Source organism: Rhinoderma darwinii, chromosome 3 (assembly GCF_050947455.1).
Source record: "Rhinoderma darwinii isolate aRhiDar2 chromosome 3, aRhiDar2.hap1, whole genome shotgun sequence".
NCBI lineage: Eukaryota > Metazoa > Chordata > Amphibia > Anura > Rhinodermatidae > Rhinoderma > Rhinoderma darwinii.
The window spans coordinates 292,041,175-292,060,769 of NC_134689.1; the positions used below are offsets into that span (position 1 = coordinate 292,041,175).

Below are 19,595 nucleotides of genomic sequence, written 5' to 3' on the forward strand. Positions count from 1 at the left end.
CTTAATTTCATTCTTTTTTTTACACAGTTTATTAGCCCCCCTAGGGGATTTGAACCAGCGATCGTTGGGTCGCTGGTACAATACACTGCAATGCTAATGTATTGCAGTATATTATCATTTTTACAGGCTTCTGTTAAGCCCTGCCACAGGGGTTAAACAGCCAGGAACAGCAATCGCGTAATGGCACGTCCGGGTGCACGAAGGGGTTTTAATAAATAAAAATCTTTTTATTTTTTACTGGGTAGATTAGTGTAGCAAAATGCACTATTCTAGCCGTCACACAAAATGGAGACTTGATAGAACTGAACCTAACTGATGGCATTAAAATCTACCAATGTGAATGTTAATGGAAACATTTCTATACATTGTGCTATAAATTCAACGTAATGGAAAAATGGAGCTTCAGGCCAACACTGGGTATAGAATAGTTGGTTTATTTTCATGCAGCGGGCTACCTGCTGGCTTTATTCCTTTTATATAATGTGACATGCTTAGCAGGAATAGTGATAGTATAATAACACAGTGAATGGCGTGGATTTTACTACCTGTGGTGTGAATGGAAACAGATTTGCTGCTCTCACTTGGTCCACCCACATTCACAGCTCTGACGCTGATGTGATAAGTCTCTCTAGGCTTCAGCTGGATAAGAGATTCACAGATGGGAATCCCAACAATAGACCTGAGAAAGAAATTGTGAATTATGAGTAACAAAGGCAATTAAGAGCAATAGAAGTATTTCTCCAGGATCTTGGATTAACTCTTTACACACAAGAAGGAAATATCTATTATTGTGGGAAGGTTCGTCATTTATACCACTACATTGTACGCTTTATTTTTTACCCTCTTGGTGGTGTTCTTCTCTGTGCATTAAAGGGTTTGACCAACTAAACGACTCCTGTCCATCTGCTCTATTAGGGCACATAGATGTTATAGAGACGGTTCCTCCTCTATTAACTTGAGCAGAGAGCATTTAAATATATTATATAATGGTCAATTACAACATCTAAAATGAATCTACCTTCAGACTCATGGTCAAAGCATCAGTGACTTGAAGAGGGAACCGCACGAGATGTGTGACTACTATGAATATTGAGTGCAGGATTCAATAACCTCATGTCAGAAATGTCACAATCAAATCCACACAACAACCATGAGTATAGTAGACGTGCATTTATTTCATATATACACAGTCGAGTCACATTACTATTATGACCACCTTCTACTTTTGACGTCGGAGGTGCATAGCCCATGAAGGAAGTGATGAGTCGTGGGCTGGCTTGGTTGATATATAAAGTGTGCGATAGGCTGTCTGAACACAGTTACACACATTATTTCCATGGGTAAAAGGGGCGATTTATCAGAGTTGCAAAAATGGATGATTATTGGCTTTCGGGCCAAGGGTGGCAGTATTTCTCAAACAGCGCAGTTTGTGAACTGTTTGCATGCTGCTGTGGTAAAAGTGTATCGTGAGTGGACAAATGGCACCATTGGGAATAACAGACGTGGAAACTGCGGAGCACCACGTGCCATTGATGTGAGAGGTGAACGTCGGCTACAAGGTGTGCGAGGGCTGAACGAGACGCTACAGTGGAGCAGGTCACTCTGAAAATCAACCAGGGGGCTACCAAACGTGTATCTAAAACAACATTTCAGCAAACGCTACTGTGTATGGAGCTCCGAAGTAGATGGATGGTCACTGCTCCTATGCTAACAAAGGAGCATCGGGAAAAAAAGGCTTCAATTTACACTGCAGTATCGGAATTGGACCACCGATGATTGGCAAAGGGTTGCCTTCTCTGATGAATCACGTTTTGTGCTTCATCAAACGGATGGACGTTGGCGTGTCAGGCGAGAAACATCAGAGAACAAACACCCTGCAACCATTGCTGGAACAACACAAGCTGGTGGCGGCAGCATTATGGTCTGGGGAATTTTTTCATGGCATTCTCTGCGCCCATTCATTCATGTGGAAGGCACTCTGAACTGATTTGGGTATGAATCCATCGTTGCAGATCACGTCCACCCATACATGCTGTTTATCTTCCCTGGGGCAGATGGAATCTTCTATCAAGACAATGGGACATGTCACAAGGCTGAAAATGTCTGACAGTGGTTGGAAGAGCACGACCAAGACTTCCAAGTACTTCCCTGGCCCCCTAATTCTCCAGACTTCAACCCAATTGAGCATCTGTGGGACCACTTCGATGGTCTTGTTCGCCCTATGGACCCCCCCCCCCCACCACGCACCCTCCAGTAAATGTGGGATGCTCTGCAGTCAGCATGGCTCCAGTTACCTGAGACCACCTACCAGCATCTTTGAGCCACTCCTAGCCCGTCTAGCTGCTGTCCGTGCTGCACACAGCGGTTACTCTGGATATTAGCTGCTGGTCATAATAACTGTGTATTATATATATATATATATATATATATATATATATATATATATATATATATATATATATGACTGTACTGACTGTATATAAACAGGAACTTGCAAGTGACAATTGGCATCAATTCAAAAAGACACAAAGCTAATGCCTCTAATATCAGGTGACAACCGTGTGTACAGTAAGTTTTTTTTGGGGGGAGAGTTCTTCAAACTAGAGATGAAGATAAAGGAATTATGGTGACAGATATTTCTTCAACCCTTTCAGGACCAAGGGTCATTGATGCCTCATTGACCAGGCCTAAAGTTAAAGTTTTGGCATACATTCTTTTACACAGTTTTAACTTTTGAAAAATTTTGAATGACTTAACCATTTTTCTTTAGAGTTTTTTTTTAGCTAGCTAAAGCTCTGTTCACATCTGCATGGGAGGCTCAGTTAGGGGCCTCCATTGCAGATCCAGCAATGCTGCGCTATTGTGTCAGGTAAAATCACGGACACCCTGACGGAAAGCGACGAAACCTATTAAAGTCAATGGGTTCCGTCGGCAACCGGCGGTGTCTGTTGTGCAACAGAACCGTTGGTTCCATTATTCCCTTGTTGTTTTTCTGACGGAGCAGAACAATGGAACACACCAACGCAGGTGTGAACATAGCCTTAGGGCCTGTTCACATCAGCAAGTTTCAGTTTCTCTGACGGAATCAATAGCGCAGTCGATTGCGCTATTGATTCCGTCATTAAAACAGAAACCTGCCGGAATGGTAACGAACGGAAACCATTAGCAATGTTTCCGTCACCATTGATATCAATGGTGATGGAAACGGAAGCTGTGGTTTCAGTTTGACTTTCCGTTGCGGGGTTCACCCGACGGAAACCTCCGACGGAACCCCGGAATGGAAAGCCAACGCTGATGTGAACAGGCCCTAACCTACTATTCCTGCCTGCCTATTCTAACACTAAGGAGCACAGGGAATACAAAGTATATCATTTTCATATACTTTGCCTGCCTGGGGTTAATAAACACACCACTTTATTTCACCAATTTCCTTGGAGTGCTGCCTCATCATTTTTTGGGGATTTCATTAACAACGGTTCCTAGCCTCAACCTTAGAGGCCTGCACCCACTGCTGTGGCTGTGCTGCTTTATTCTTTTTCTCATTTTATATATATATATATATATATATATATATATATATATATATATACATATATATATATATATATATATACATATATATATATATATATACATATATATATATATATATATATACATATATATATATATATATATATATATATATATATATATATATATATATATATATATATATGGATACACACAATACACTTTTATTTTGCCTTCTCTCAATCAGTCTCTTTCTCTCTGAAACACTGTGACAGAGTGAAGGAGGCTGAGAGGAGTGGACAAGCGGGAAAAGTTTGTTTACAAACAAACTTTTCCAAGATCACCATGATTTGTTAATCATGATGATCACACGCTCAGAAGCCGAACCAATTGGTTCGGCTACCAGAGAGCAGGTTGCTGGGGAGCCGGGGACACTTAGACCACCAGCGTCAGAGCGATCTCCTCAGCGCTATGACGGCACAAGCAGAGGACTGTAGATTCACGTCCTGGCTGCACGGGGCATATGCGGCTAGGACGTGAATCTACATATTGGCGCCGCAAAGGGTTTAAGGAACACTACCGTAGTCTCTTCCGAGCCTGAAATGACTGCTTATGCATATATTGTATTTTTAGCTGCACGGCAAATAAGGTTAAAGTAGCTGTACAGTGGCTGCTTTCTTCCAACAACAGGACCACACCTGTCTGAAATGAATGGGGCCCAGCTGCAATACCACTCTTTTTAAACTACAGTTAATCAAAGTCAGTGCCTGGAGCAACGCAGACCCTTCCCTGCATCAGCTGACAAAGCGATAAGTGTGACTGTGTCTGGTACTGCAGCTCAGCCCATTAATACGAGTGAGGCGGGACTGCAGCACTAGACACACACATATAAATGTCAATGTGTCCAGTACTACAGTGAAAGGGTCCGTTCACACAACATATATCCCGAAGAATCAATGTAAAATCCAAGAAAACCCCTTTAAGTGCTGCACATTTTACAATACCTATTTTATATTGAGTGTTTAAACATTAGAACTTTTAAGTTATACGAATCACCTGTAATATGTTTATAGTTTAATTACCACAAAAATAAAGACATCATTCCATTCAGAATACCAGTTACAAAGTTTGTAGATATTGTATAGAAGTGCTGAAGAAAGTGTCTTTGTAGATGGTTACCTCCATGAAATAGATTAGGGCTGGGCAATTAATCATATAAAAGGCACGCTAAACCCCGTTCTAGCTTTGTCTGCTATCGCTGACTCCCGGCCACTTCCTGACTTTATTGTCGGGAGTTACGAGAACAGCGTAGCTCGCTGAGCTACGCTGTTTCCGTAACTCCCATAGTCGTGAATAGCAGCTACGAAAGCAGCGTAGCATGCGAGCTACGCTGTTTCTGTAACTACCAATCAGTTCTTTGTGGCTTATGAAAACAGCGTAGCTCAGTAAGCTGCGCTGTTTTCACCTTCATGGTCGGAAATCAGCCGACACACACGGGGGTAGGGCGGGGTTTAGGGGCTCTGTTCTAGAGATAGATGCGGGTCCCAGAGGTGGGACCCACATCTATCTAACATTTATGTCAGATAGACATCTGACATCTATCTGACATATCCTGTGGATATGTCATAAATGGCCCTTGTGGGAAACCCCTTTAAGGGGTTAAAGATTCTTGGAGACATTTAGGCAAACAGTGAAACCCTCTGGACATCCCTGGGCAAGACAATACCATCACAAGCAGTTAGCAGTTTATAAGGGCATGGAAATCCGCAGCGGACATTTTCTCCATTAGGGCGGGTTCACACATGGCGGAATTGCACTTAAATTCCGCTGCGGACACTCCGCAGCGTTAATCCGCAGCGGAGCCGTTTCTACATTGACTTTCACTTTAATTTCGCAGTGTTCGTTTACACGATGCGTACAATTCCGCTGCGGAGCATAGGCTGCGGAGCGGAATTTGGTGTCCGCAGCATGCTCTGTCTGTTGCGGAGCAGTGGCGGACTCATGGCGGAATTTCTCCATTGACTTCAATGGAGATTCAAAGTTCCGCAATGAAGTCCGCAGCTGTCATGCACATGTCATGTGTGCTGCGGATGCGTCTTGCTTTTTTTACTTGACATTTCTTCATTCTGGCTGGACCTATGTATTTCTAGGTCTACAGCCAGACTGAGGAAGTCAATGGGGCTCCCGTAATGACGGGAGCGTTGCTAGGAGACGTCAGTAAATAGTCACTGTCCAGGGTGCTGAAAGAGTTAAGCGATCGGCAGTAACTGTTTCTGCACCCGGGACAGTGACTACCGATCTCAATATACATGTATCTGTAAAAAAAAATGAAGTTCGTACTTACCGAGAACTCCCTGTTTCTGTCTCCAGTCCGGCCTCCCAGGATGACGTTTCAGAGTAAGTGACGGCTGCAGCCAATCACAGGCCAAGCACAGGCTGCAGCGGTCACATGGACTGGCGCGTCATCCAGGGAGGTCGGGCTGGATGCCGAAGGAGGGACGCGTCATAAAGACAACGGGCGGTAAGTATGAATTTCTTTTACTTTCACTAGGGAAAGTGCTGTCCCTTCTCTCTATCCTGCACTGATAGGGAGAAGGGAAGCACTTTTCCCGCAGTCCGCAGCAGCTAGTCCGCATCAATTTTCTGCACATTTTGTGCAGATCCGCAGCCGTAATCCGCAACCCGGATTAGGTGCGGCATTGATGCGGACAGTTGCGGAGGAATTCCGCCATGTGTGGTCATGCCCTTAGTTTAAACACCTTTTTAGTTAGGTTCGTGCACACGTGGCGGAAACTCTGCTGCAGACCATAGGCTGCGGTGCGGAATTTGGTGTCCGCAGCATACACTGGCTATTGCGGACGGGTAGCAGACTTGTTGCAGACTCATTGCGGAATTTCTCCATTGACTTCAATGGAGATTCAAAATTACGCAATGAAATCCGCAGATGTTATGTGTGTTGCGTTGCGTATTGGTTTTAAGAAAAGGATATTTCTTCATTCTGGCTGTACCTATGTATTTCTAGGTCTATAGCCAGACTGAGATGAAATGTTTTAAAAGACAGCAGGATGTACTCTTCACCTGAATACGCAACGGCTAATCCGCATCAATTTACTGCACATTTTAGGCAACGCCGCAACAGAATCTGCAACGCAGATTCTGTGCGCCATTGATGCGGACAGTGTCGGCAGAAATACGCCACGTCTGGCCATGCCCTAATGAATAACATTACTCGGGCGCTGAGAATATACCATACTTACTCAGTGACTCCATTATCTTGTATCTCTGTTGTCGCTTCAAATATTTCCACTGTGTACGATTCAACAGGGTTAATGTTCCCGGATTCCCAGCATATTAAAGCTGCGTTCTCACAGCTCAGACATTCCCTGGTTTTAATGCTAGGAGGGGATGGTGCTACAAACATATAAAATACGTTATTCACACTCATGAAATGCATCAGCACTAATGTATAACCTCTTTTGCTGCCAGAGGTGTCTGGAGAATTTTCACACTTCTGACCTACACATATAAATACACATAGGGCCACATTCACACGGCAGTATTTTGCATCATTATTTGTGGGTCCAAAACATGGAAAAAAAAAAAAAACTTTCCCTTACACTTTTTCATACATATCACTTATGTCTACATATACGGTATATATACGACCACCTTCATGTAACTTTTATGTTAACCAAAAATTGCACGAAAATTCAACTTTGTGACTACGATACTCAGGAAGACCCTATACAAAATGAGTTCATACAGATGTAGTAATTTTTAACTTGACGTTAAATACACTGTGGCAAGAAACTTAAATGGACACTAACTTTTCAAACAGTTTATGCTAATCTAATAGTATTCCTAATATAGATTAATTGTGTCATTTACTTAGGGTATGTTCACACGGCAGCGTCCATTACGGCTGAATTCACTGAGCTGTTTTCAGGAGAAAACAGCTCCTGAATTTCAGACGTAATGGCATGTTGCCGGCGTTTTTCGCTGCGTCCATTACGGACGTAATTGGAGCTGTTTTTCTATGGTGCCAATGGAAAACGGCTCCAATTACGTCCCAAGAAGTGACAGGTACTTCTTTGACGCGGGCGTCTTTTTTACGCACCGTCTTTTGACAGCGGCGCGTAAAAAAAATGACCGTCGGCACAGAACATCGTAAAGCCCATTCAAATGAATGGGCAGATGTTTGCCGGCGCATTGGAGGCGTATTTTCGGATGTAATTCGAGGTTAAAACGCACGAATTACGTCCGTAAATAGGGTGTGGGAACCCAGCCTTACTGTTAAAGGTTATGTAACCCATTTAAAGGGATTTTTTTTTTTTTTATATAAAAATGTGTATTAGTGTGATTGGTGCAACTTCTAAATTCGTTTTTATTAAAAATAATTTTTGCTTTTTAAGATACAGCTGCTCAAACCTGACGGGTTCAGTGTCAGCGGGTCCTGCGTGTTCACCTGTTATCCATCACATCTAATTTCATAATGTGATCGATTACAGGTTGATCCTGAGTGTCAGAGATACGCAGGAACTGCTGACACTGAACCCGTCAGGTCTGCAGGACTGACAAATTCAGGTCTTAGCGAAAGATACAACTGCACTGTATAGAGAATACAGAGCAGCTGTATCTCACAAAGTTAAAATAATTTTTAATAGAAACTAATTTTGCACCAATCACACTGACTGACATTTTTATTTTAAAAAATCACCTTCAAAGGTTTACATAACTTTTAAAATGTAGTTGTTTTAGCCATGCAAATTCTGTGTAAATTTACTGGCATTAGGTATCTTCCTTCCTGTAATCTGCTGTCCACCCCCTATTGTCAAGCATTGTCTGTCCCTGGTTACAGAGCAGAATTGGGCTGCAGAAGGTGGGGTGGGGGGTGACTTCACTCCCTGTTTATACAAGTCAATTTAGATCCAGTATCCCTATTTACCATTACAAGATCCCAGTCAACAAGACTAAGTGTTTCCCTCAGTCGATTGAATTTTTCTTTCCTAAAATGCCAGGTTTTTGTAGCTCCCCTTCGTACTGTTTTGTTGAAAATTATATTAAAACGTACCATATTGTGGTCACTATTACCCAAGTGCTCTGGACCTCCACATCTGATATTGTGTCTAGTCTATTAGATAAGACCAGATCCAGCACATTATCCCCTCTGGTTGGTTTATTAACCAACTGAGTGAAATAATTGTCTTGAATTGTGTATAAAAACTTCCAGCTTTTAGCACATCCAGCGGCCCCTATGTCCCAATTAATGTCAGGATAGTTAAAATCCCACATAATAAGGACCCCATTATTATTTGCTGACTTTTCTATTAGTTGCAGCATTTCATCCTCTATCTGTTCCGCTACGTTCGGTGGCTTATAACAAACTCCAATTAGTAGCTTACCGTTATTAATCGCTCCATGAATGTTTACCCATAAAGACTCCACACTGCCACAGCCTTCCCCAATGTCTTCATTCAGGACTAGTCTTAGGCTGGATTTTACAAACAGACAAACCGCTCCACCTTTTTTATCTATTCTATCCCTTCTAAATACAGTGTAGCCCCCCACATTTGTTACCCAGTCATGGCTCTCATCCAGCCGGGTTTCTGTTATGCCCACTACATCATAATCCATGTCAGTCATTAGAATCTCCAACTCGTCCATTTTACTTGCAAGACTTCTTGCATTCGCCACTGTCCAAATCATTCTGGACCTAAGGCTTTATTCAGACGAACGGGAAATACGCGCGTGCAACGCGCGTGATTTTCACGCGCGTTGCACGGACTTATATTAGTCTATGGGGCCGTGCAGACATGTGCGTGAGTTTTGCGCTGCGTTGGTCCGTTGCAAAAAACTCACGACATGTCCGTTGATTCAGCGTTTTCAACGCATCACGCACCCATTGAAGTCAATGGGTGCGTGAAAACCACGCATGCCGCACGGAAGCACTTCCGTGCGAACTGCGTGATTCGCGCAACAGCTGTCAAAAGGATGAATGTAAACATCCAAACGGAGTGTCTTTGAGAAGAGCGAACCCGGACAACCGAACCGAACTTCACCGGGTTCGGCCGAACTCGTTTTGGCCGAACCCGGCAAAAAAATATCCGGTACGCGACGTCAGGAGATAGTCACTGTCCAGGGTGCTGAAAGAGTTACACTGTTTCAGCACCCTGGACAGTGACTTCCGATCACAATATACATGAACGTGTTAAAAAAAAAAAGTTCTAACTTACCGATAACTCCCGGCTTCTTCCTCCAGTCTGACCTCCCGGGATGACAATTCAGTCCAAGTGACAGCTGCAGCCAATCAAAGGCCAAGCACAGGCTGCAGCGGTCACATGGACTGCCGCGTCATCCAGGGAGGTGGGGCCAGATGTCAAGAGAGGCGCGTCACCAAGGACGCGTCACCAAGGCAACGGCCGGGAAGTTCTCGGTAAGTACGAACCTCTTTTTTTTTTAACAGGTTGCTAGATATGGTGATCGGAATTCACTGTCGAGGGTGCTGAAAGAGTTACTGCCGATCAGTTAGCTCTTTCAGCACCTTGGACAGTGACGGGCGTCGGCTAGCCTCATCTCTATGATGGCGGCTGCGCGAAAATCACGCAGCCGCGCATCATACACGGATGACACACGGAGCTGGCAAGTGATTTTTGCGCGCGCAAAACGCCGCGTTTTTGCGTCCGCAAAAACGCCACGTTCGTGTGAATCCAGCCTAACTGTGTATATGTGATAGATAGAGATAGGAGAGCAGGAGTCTCCTTTTTCTGTGTGCAGTGTATAGAGGACATGATAGCCATTAGTCTCTGCCTACTAGCTCAGAGACAACTGAGAATTAGAGAGGGAGAGAGAGGGGCTGCAGTGGGGAAGACTGCTTAAAAAAATGCAGAATACAAGTAGAAATATGGCCAGAAATAGTGTTATTCCACATGTACACACATATGACAGCTTATTCTGAAAGTCACCTGAAAAGTTATGTACGGATTGCGCTGAGTTTTTCAATGGCTTTTGTTGTGTTAAAGAGGCTCTGTCACCACATCATAAGTGCCCTATTTCGTACAGTGTCGGGATTGTGTATAGACATCGCTTCCTGGCTGGAAGCGATGTCTATTCACTCTCAAGACACTTCGCTAACGTTAATGTGTGAGTAAGTGACAGTACATCGTGATCTCGCAAGATCACTATGTGCTGAATACATGAATGGAGAGAAGTGTATGACGCTGATTGGTCACTGATTGGTCAGCGTCATACACTTCTCTTTACAATGCCCACTTGGTCAAAAGCTAAAAAACGCCCAGTTGGGCATTAAGAAAGTAATTAGCATAAAGCTAAAATAGGTCATAACTTGGTCAAAATTGATAGTTTTTCTAAATAAAAAACACTGATGTAATCTACATTACAGCGCTGATAACATTATATAGAAGATAGGGCACTTATAATGTGGTGACAGAGCCTCTTTAAGTGAGAAGTTATCACATTGCTGCAAGTTATCAGGGTCAAGTTAAAGTTTGCTACATTCACAGGCGCAGGTGTTTAAAAGAAACAAAAACAAAACTCGCGGGTACAGTATATATATATGTAACCCTAATCCTTTATTGACAATCCCATCAAGGGCAATATTGCAGCCACTTGACTTATAAAATGCACTGTCTCCCTGTTAAAGATCTATAACAAATTCTATATGACAGATTTATGGGAAAATACATTTAGTAAATATTTATGTGATAATTCCTTAAAGGGGTATTAAGGTTACAGCAAATGAAGGTTATTCTTTATATAATAAAAAGTTATGGAATTTTTCAATATACTTTCTGCATCCATTCCTCTTTTTCAAGATCTCTGATGGCTGTCATTCAATAGTAACCCATATTGTTTACTTCCTGTGGATAAAATCTGTCCTAGTCATGTGATGGACACACAGGTGCGAGGCTCGTTACAAGACACTACTCTGATAACTGGAATGTAACCAATCCTGCAACTGTGTGGCCATCACATGACCAGGAAAGATTGTATCCACTGGAAGTAAACAGTGAATAACAGCAAGCAGAGATCTTGGCAACCATGAGTTATTGATATAGAAAATATATTCAAAAATGTTATAACTTTTCATTAACCAATGAATACGATGTAATTGGTAAAACTGTAATATCACATTAAGCATTAAATAGGGAAGTTTAAAAGAAAAGAGCATTACTACATATATAGTATATAATACTGAGAGCAAGAAAGCTATTCTCTGTATAATTCAGACATTTCTAGAGGCAATATTCATATATATATCTATATATATATATCTATATATATAGATATATAGATATATATATATATAGATATATATATATATCTATATATCTATATATCTATATATACATATCTATATATATATATATATATATATATATATATATATATATAAATAAAACGGTGGTCAGTACTTTACTCTTTATTACTGTGCAGTTACATGGACTCTTATAATACGACTATGTAATTACCTGTCACGTACACGGCACTTTCACTTGCAGGGCTCTCACCAGTGGCGTTTATTGCAATAACCCAGAATTCATACTGTGTGTTTGGCATCAGGTTGGCTACTGTGCAGTAGGTTTCTTTGGCTCTTATCATGAATTCTGTGAAACAATATTTAATCTAATTATTAAAAAAAAAAAAAACACAGCATGGGTTTCTATTCCTTGTCTTGAAATCCCAGACTACCCATTTACATAAATAACTCTGGATGAGTTGTGGGTTGTGATGTTAGATTTAGCAGGCATGCATTAAAAACACGGACCCACAAAAGACGACAGACATGATATGACAGGCCTACTTACATTCTTCCACCTGTTTAATGTGTCACATTATATTACCATTTGTAAGTATATAAACTCAAGCCTCAATGTGTCAGTCGGCTTATTGCTTTCACATTTACTACTGCATGCAAACAGATAGTACAGACGTCTCAAACAGTATAAATGATATCACACATTTATTTAATATATAATGTAGTCAGTGGTGGAACCTATGAAGTAGCAGCTGGGGAAACCATGGGCCCCACTCACCTCACAGGAGACAGGCCCATTGCTGAACCCATTATCTGAAGCTGATACTGGAGTGGATCACCCTCATGTCTATGTTCAGGAACTGCTGGTAAGACACAGTGCAACCACATAGTGCACGGGTGTAACTATAGGGGGTGCCATATCCAGGCCTTGGAGTATGAAGGACCCCCTGTCCATTATGTCGAAACCAATACTACAAATGACGTGTGATAGTTGGAGGGTCCTGTTACAGATTTTTATTGAAGCCCATGATATTCAAGGCTCTCTGACTCTATTACTTCCAGCAACCAGAAAACAGTTGGAACGCAGTATGCGCATGTTGGTTTTTTTTATGTCTTGTATACGTGTACCTGTATATTCATTAGTGTGTGTATGTATTAGTGTGTGTATGTACAGCACATGTGTGTGTGTATGTACAGTACGCGAGCGCGCGTGTGTGTGTGTGTGTGTGTGTGTGTATGTGTGTATATATATATATATATATATATATATATATATATATATATATATGTGTGTATATTTGATAGGCCATGGCTGATGAGGTCCAGTCATTACTTACTACACTTCGGTATATATTTTTATATGATCTTATCTTACCCTCCCGATTCTCCCCTGGAGTAACATCAGACACTGGTTTATAGAAGAGGTTGTAACACTGCACTGTGTCATCAGAAAACAAGCTCCAGCACACGCGGAGAGAAGTCACTGTGGCAGAATTGGGCGTCTGAGGGTTTATTACAGGAGCTGAAGGAACTGCAATAGGAGGGATTATTGAATGCTTATACAGTCATCATACAGTTAGTTGACCTTAGAAAAATTATATTAAAAAAAAATAAAGGATAATTGTTAGAAAACACTCAAAAATTTGTGATTACCTTGTATAGAAACAACCATAAAAAGGCATTAGTTTCCTAAAATGTTAAATTCCCCAAAATAACAAAACATATATATCATTGCCAGGCAAGAAAACTATTTATTATAGCATAGTAATTCATATAGAATAGATATCATCATCAAATCCCTTTCAGTGTATTGTATAGGAAAAGCTGTACAAGCTATAACATAAATGTACCCAGTCAGGTATACAAATTTATAGGACCATGCCCAAAATTCATAGGCCCTTTTGTCCAGAATGAATTGGTATTATGCAACTACATGAGAACTGTTAGGCTGGGTTCACACAACCTATTTTCAGGCGTAAACGAGGCGTTTTACGCCTCGAATTACGCCTGAAAACACGGCTCCAATACGTCGGCAAACATCTGCCCATTACTTTCAATGGACTTTACGATGTACTGTGCCGACGACCTGTAATTTTACGCGTCGCTGTCAAAAGACGGCGTGTAAAATAACAGCGTCGTCAAGGAAGTGCAGGACACTTCTTGGGACGTAATTTGAGCCGTTTTTCATTGAATCCAATGAGGAACAGCTCCAAATTACGTCCGTAATGGGCGCCCTGCAAAACGCGAGTACGAGCAATTACGTCTGAAATGCAGGAGCTGTTTTCTCCTGAAAACAGCTCCGTAATTTCAGCCGTAATTGTCGTTATCATGTGCACATACCCTAATAGTACGTTCACATGTGGTAGATTAGTTGCTGAAATATCTGCGGGAAAAAAATCTGAATGGTGTTGTTTATGCAACATGTATGTGTGGTTTTTATAAACCCCATTCAGATATATGGGATGGATTACAGTCGTAGAAATGTCTGCAACTCTGCCAATGCCTTTTAAGGCAAGGATCACACACACAGTTTTGATGCAGTTTTTCTTTTTATCAGCTTTTTTAGCCAGACACTGGAGTGGATACAAAAGAAAGGAGTTGAATCAGTCTTTTCTTCATACCTGCCGTTCCTTTTGGATCTACATTTGGCTTTAGGTTAAAAAACAGCACCAAAAACTGCATTAAGGGCATGGCCACACGTGGCGGATTTCCTCCGCAACTGTCCGCATCAATGCCGCACCTAATCCGGGTTGCGGATTACGGCTGCGGATCTGCCCAAAATGTGCAGTAAATTGATGCGGACTAGCTGCTGCGGACTGCGGGAAAAGTGCTTCCCTTCTCCCTATCAGTGCAGGATAGAGAGAAGGGACAGCACTTTCCCTAGTGAAAGTAAACGAATTTCATACTTACCGGCCGTTGCCTTGGTGACGCGTCCCTCTTTCGGCATCCAGCCCGACCTCCCTGGATGACGCGCCAGTCCATGTGACCGCTGCAGCCTGTGCTTGGCCTGTGATTGGCTGCAGCCGTCACTTAGACTGAAACGTCATCCTGGGAGGCCGGACTGGAGACAGAAGCAGGGAGTTCTCGGTAAGTATGAACTTCTATTTTTTTTACAGGTTGCTGTATATTGGGATCGGTAGTCACTGTCCCGGGTGCAGAAACAGTTACTGCCGATCGCTTAACTCTTTCAGCACCCTGGACAGTGACTATTTACAGACGTCTCCTAGCAACGCTCCCGTCATTACGGGAGCCCCATTGACTTCCTCAGTCTGGCTGTAGACCTAGAAATACATAGGTCCAGCCAGAATGAAGAAATGTCAAGTTAAAAAAGCAAGACGCATCCGCAGCACACATAACATGTGCATGACAGCTGCGGACTTCATTGCGGAAATTAGAATCTCCATTGAAGTCAATGGAGAAATTCCGCCATGAGTCCGCCACTGCTCCGCAACAGACAGAGCATGCTGCGGACACCAAATTCCGCTCCGCAGCCTATGCTCCGCAGCGGAATTTTACGCATCGTCTAAACGAACACTTCTAAATAGAAGTGGAAGTCAATGCAGAAACGGCTCCGCTGCGGATTAACGCTGCGGAGTGTCCGCAGCGGAATTCTAGTGAAATTCCGCCACGTGTGAACCCAGCCTAAAAGTGTATGTGTGATCCTGGCCTGAATCTGTCAGAAGAATTCAGGCTGCCTAAGGAGTAGCAGACATAGTGGTAGCAGACATAGGTGGGGACTATAAGTCAGATCTTGCAAAATGTAGAGGGCAAAAGTGCTAGTGAGGCATCAGTAATATAGAAGGTAAACACACTGGTGTCCCAAAGAAAGTTCTGCTAGGCAAACATCCAAACTTATGGGAAGGAAAAGAGACCGTAGGTCCGTATATATGTGAAACAACTCTATGTTCAGTTCTCTCTAGCGGTCAAGATGAATAAATCCTATACTTAATTTTAGTAACATAATCTTCTAAGAGGGCCTAAATGAGGACTTACATTAGTAATACAAGTACCTGGTAGAGTATCGATGGAATCCAAAAGCTGCTCCACATCCGAGAAGTCTAAACTAATGTTTTTAAAATCTGCATTTGTTGAAATATTTAGGTTGAGATCAGTAGTAAAGTATTGGTGCAATCTGGAAAGCCAAGATAAATTGTAAATATATCGCATCGGACGTCATGCAGAGTCAAGACCATTTAAGCAATAGTAACAAATGTGGGTAGAGCAACAAAAGAGTATATGATTAAAAATTTACATTTTAATGATGCTCCAAGTTGTCCAAGTACTGCTTGGAACTTTTTTTTCCACCTAATTGGTGACCTGTAAAAGCAAAGACTCTCAAGTGTCTCAGTTTCGTTTTGTCACATCATGTAACTACACACTAACCTTATATGAAAGTAGCACTCTGGGAATATCAGTAAGACAGACATAATGAGCACTAGAGGTGCTAACACTTCTTAATATGGCTGCAGGGGAAGGGTTGTGCTATGGATGAGATGTACAAAAGCCTACACCGCAAAACCAGATGTGTGAGCATTTATACCTCTGTAAAAGAATGGAGGAGGTGGACTTCCGATACCACAATGCATGTTATCTTCAATAATCAGATATCAGTGAAATGTGGATGATAGAGGTACAAAAAATTCACTGACTGTTCACTACATTTTTACATTACACTCTTTATTGAATCCATGTATGTGACAAACTACTCGTTGAAAACTAAGCCACGTGGTGGCAATCTGTACAAGCAAAGGACCCTCTACAATCAAGCAAATGACCCTCTGCAATCACTATACACTGGAAAAAGTACCATTATTTTCCGTCACAATTTTCTTAATATAGAAATCATAACTTTTTTTTTTTACCTGTTGGTTGTATCAAGTGCAGTCTGCAAAAAGGAATAAAAAAAATTATAAATCGTCATTGTGAATCTACAGTTCTACATTATTATGTGGTGTGGAACTACATTTATACTCTTATAAAACATGATATACATTTTAATCTGTTACATAGTTGGTAATGGTGGAAGAAGACCAAGTCTATCAAATGCCACCTGTATTTTCATCTAAAAACCTTAAGGGGACTAGTTACCATTCATTTTCTGACTCCAAATACATTAACCAATATAAATGAATGAATAAGGTAGTCACATGAAGCAATCTATTATGGTATCAATCCCCCCTTCTAATGGAAGTGTCATGTTGGGTGCGTGGACCCACTGGGCCATACTTCCTTGACGGTATAACAGTTGCCCAACAGGGTACAAGTCAAAGTCAATAGTTTGGATAGGTGTACCTGTGGTAACTTCTGACAGTAGCGAAGACAGGCTCAGATGGGACCTAGGCAGCAGGCAGACACCAGGCGTGGTGTAACCAGGAAGGCGTAGTACACAGCACAACACGACTCCAACTCTAAACGGCACTTGAACCAGGATAGCACGGGACACAGGATACAGGTAGCAGGAACACTGGGAACTGGGAAACACTTTAGGGACCATTTGCAGAGACGAACATAGGTAAACGACAACAACTACCAGGCAATGCAGGAGGGGCATGGCCCTTCTTATAGTCCAGGGTGCTCATGGGCTAATTTGGGTATCTCATTCAGGTACGTGCGCTGGCCCTTTAAGACCAGGCACGGGCGTGTGCACCCTACGGGACACAGCAGAGTGAAGCGGAAGTGAGCGCTGGTGTCCCCTGAGGAGGAGATGCGGGCCAGCGCTCACCGATTCATGGCTGCGGCTGTCAGGAGGTGAGTAAACCTGACAGCCCACGCCATGGGTGTTACAGTATCCCCCCTCTTACGCCCCCTCCTCTTGGGACCAGAGCGAGAGAGAAACTTCTTCAGGAGAAGAGGGGCATTGAGGTTCTGCTCTGGCTCCCAGGACCTCTCCTCAGGACCAAACCCCCTCCAATCCACCAAATAAAAAGTTCTTCCTCCAACTCTCTTGGTGTCCTGGATCTCCTTAACCTCAAATGTATCCGATGAACCACTGGGAGCAACTGCAGGACTAGGAATCTTGGTGTAGTGGTTTAGGACCAGAGGCTTCAGAAGGGAGACATGGAAGGATTTGTGGATCTTGAGGGTAGGAGGCAGCCGAAGCTTGTAGGAGACAGGGTTGATCTGCTGCAAAATCTCGAAAGGTCCGAGGAACCTGGGAGAAAACTTGTATGATGGCACCCTCAGCCGGATATTTCTGGAGGACAGCCAGACTTTGGTCCCTTGAAGAAACTGGGGAGGTTCTGTTCTCCTTGTGTCTGCCTTACATTTCATGCGGTCGACCGCCAGCAGAATGGAGGATCGGGTCTGCTGCCAGATCTGCAGGAAGTCCCTAAAACCAGAATCAGCTGCGGCCAATTCGGACATAACGGATACTGGGAGAGGAATTCGTGGGTGTTGGCCATAGACAATGAAGAACAGTGTAGTTCTTGTGGACTCGCTAGTATGGTTATTGTATGAGAACTCGGCCCAAGGAAGAAGCTGCACCCAGTCATCATGCTGCTTGGAGATGAAGTGTCATAGATAGTTCTCCATGATCTGATTGATCCTCTCGACTTGACCATTGCCTGGGGATGGTAGGCTGAGGAAAAGTCCAACTTTACATTGAGGAGTTTAATGAGGGCTCTCCAGAACCTTGAGGTGAACTGAACCCCCCGATCAGACACGATATACCGAGCTAAGCCATGCAGGCGGAAGATGTGTTGGATGAAGAGGTTGGCCCGTCGAGAAGCAGAAGGTAGATTCGTCAGCGGAACACAGTGAGTCCACCACAACCCAGACCATACTGCATCCCGCAACAAAGTCCATTGCTATATGCTGCCAGGGAGCATCGGGAACAGGCAGCGCTGGAGCAGGCCATCAGGTTTGGAGTGAGCAACCTTGTTAGCTGCTCACACCGAGCATGACGAAACAAAGTCCATGATGTCCTTGGGCAGCGTGGGCCACCAGAAATGACGGACAATGAGGTCTCAGGTCTTACCGGTACCCACGTGACCTGCCAGTCTGGAGCTGTGTCCCCAGCGGAGGATTCTCCCTCTGTCTGCCAGGCGCACAAAAGTCCTCCCCGGAGGGATGTCTCTAATTTGCAGGGGGTTGACAGAGACAATGCAAGACGGATCAATAATATTTTGTGGAGACATGATGTCCTCTGTCTCGAACGACCTGGATAAGGCATCGGCCCTCACATTCTTGTCGGCCAGACGGAAGTGGAGCTCAAACTGGAACCGGGAAAAGAACAGCGACCACCTGGCCTGACGTGGGTTCAGCCATTGGGCTGCTTGGAGATAGGTGAGATTCTTGTGGTCAGTGAATATCAGGATGGGATGAACTGTGCCCTCTAGTAATGTCTCCACTCCTCCAGGGCCAATTTGATGGCCAGTAACTCCCGATCCCCAATCGAGTAGTTGCGTTCTGCGGAAGAGAAGAGTTTAGAGTAAAAGCCACATATTACTGCCTTGCTCTTGGAACCTTTCTGGAACAGGAGGGCACCAGCACCATCAGAGGAGGCATCCACCTCCAACAAAAACTGTCGAGATACATCTGGATGATGGAGGATAGAGGCTGACGTGAAGGCACTCTTCAGGCTATTAAATGCGGATTGCGCTTCTGGAGTCCACATCTTGGTGTTCATGCCTTTTTTTGGTGAGGGTAGAGATAGGAGATGACAGTGAGGAGAAGTTTGGAATGAACTGTCTGTAGAAATTGGCGAATCCCAGGAAACGCTGTATGGACCTTAAGCCTTGAGGACGTGGCCATTCCAGGACGGCCTTTACCTTCTCAGGATCTATCTTGAGGACTTAATCCGAGATGA

The 19,595-nt window shown here is 43.2% G+C and overlaps 1 protein-coding gene across 1 annotated transcript in view; it reads right to left on the minus strand.

Moving 5' to 3' along the window:
* FSD2 (fibronectin type III and SPRY domain containing 2) overlaps positions 1-19,595 on the minus strand; it is a 45,130-nt gene that overhangs the window by 14,378 nt on the left and 11,157 nt on the right. Inside the window, exons 4-9 of the mRNA XM_075855232.1 lie at positions 16,651-16,673; positions 15,799-15,920; positions 13,164-13,319; positions 12,003-12,137; positions 6,771-6,924; positions 546-679 (exon numbers count right to left, since the gene is read on the minus strand). Of these exons, the coding sequence (XP_075711347.1) occupies positions 546-679; positions 6,771-6,924; positions 12,003-12,137; positions 13,164-13,319; positions 15,799-15,920; positions 16,651-16,673 (724 nt within the window). The remainder of the gene's footprint in view (positions 1-545; positions 680-6,770; positions 6,925-12,002; positions 12,138-13,163; positions 13,320-15,798; positions 15,921-16,650; positions 16,674-19,595) is intronic.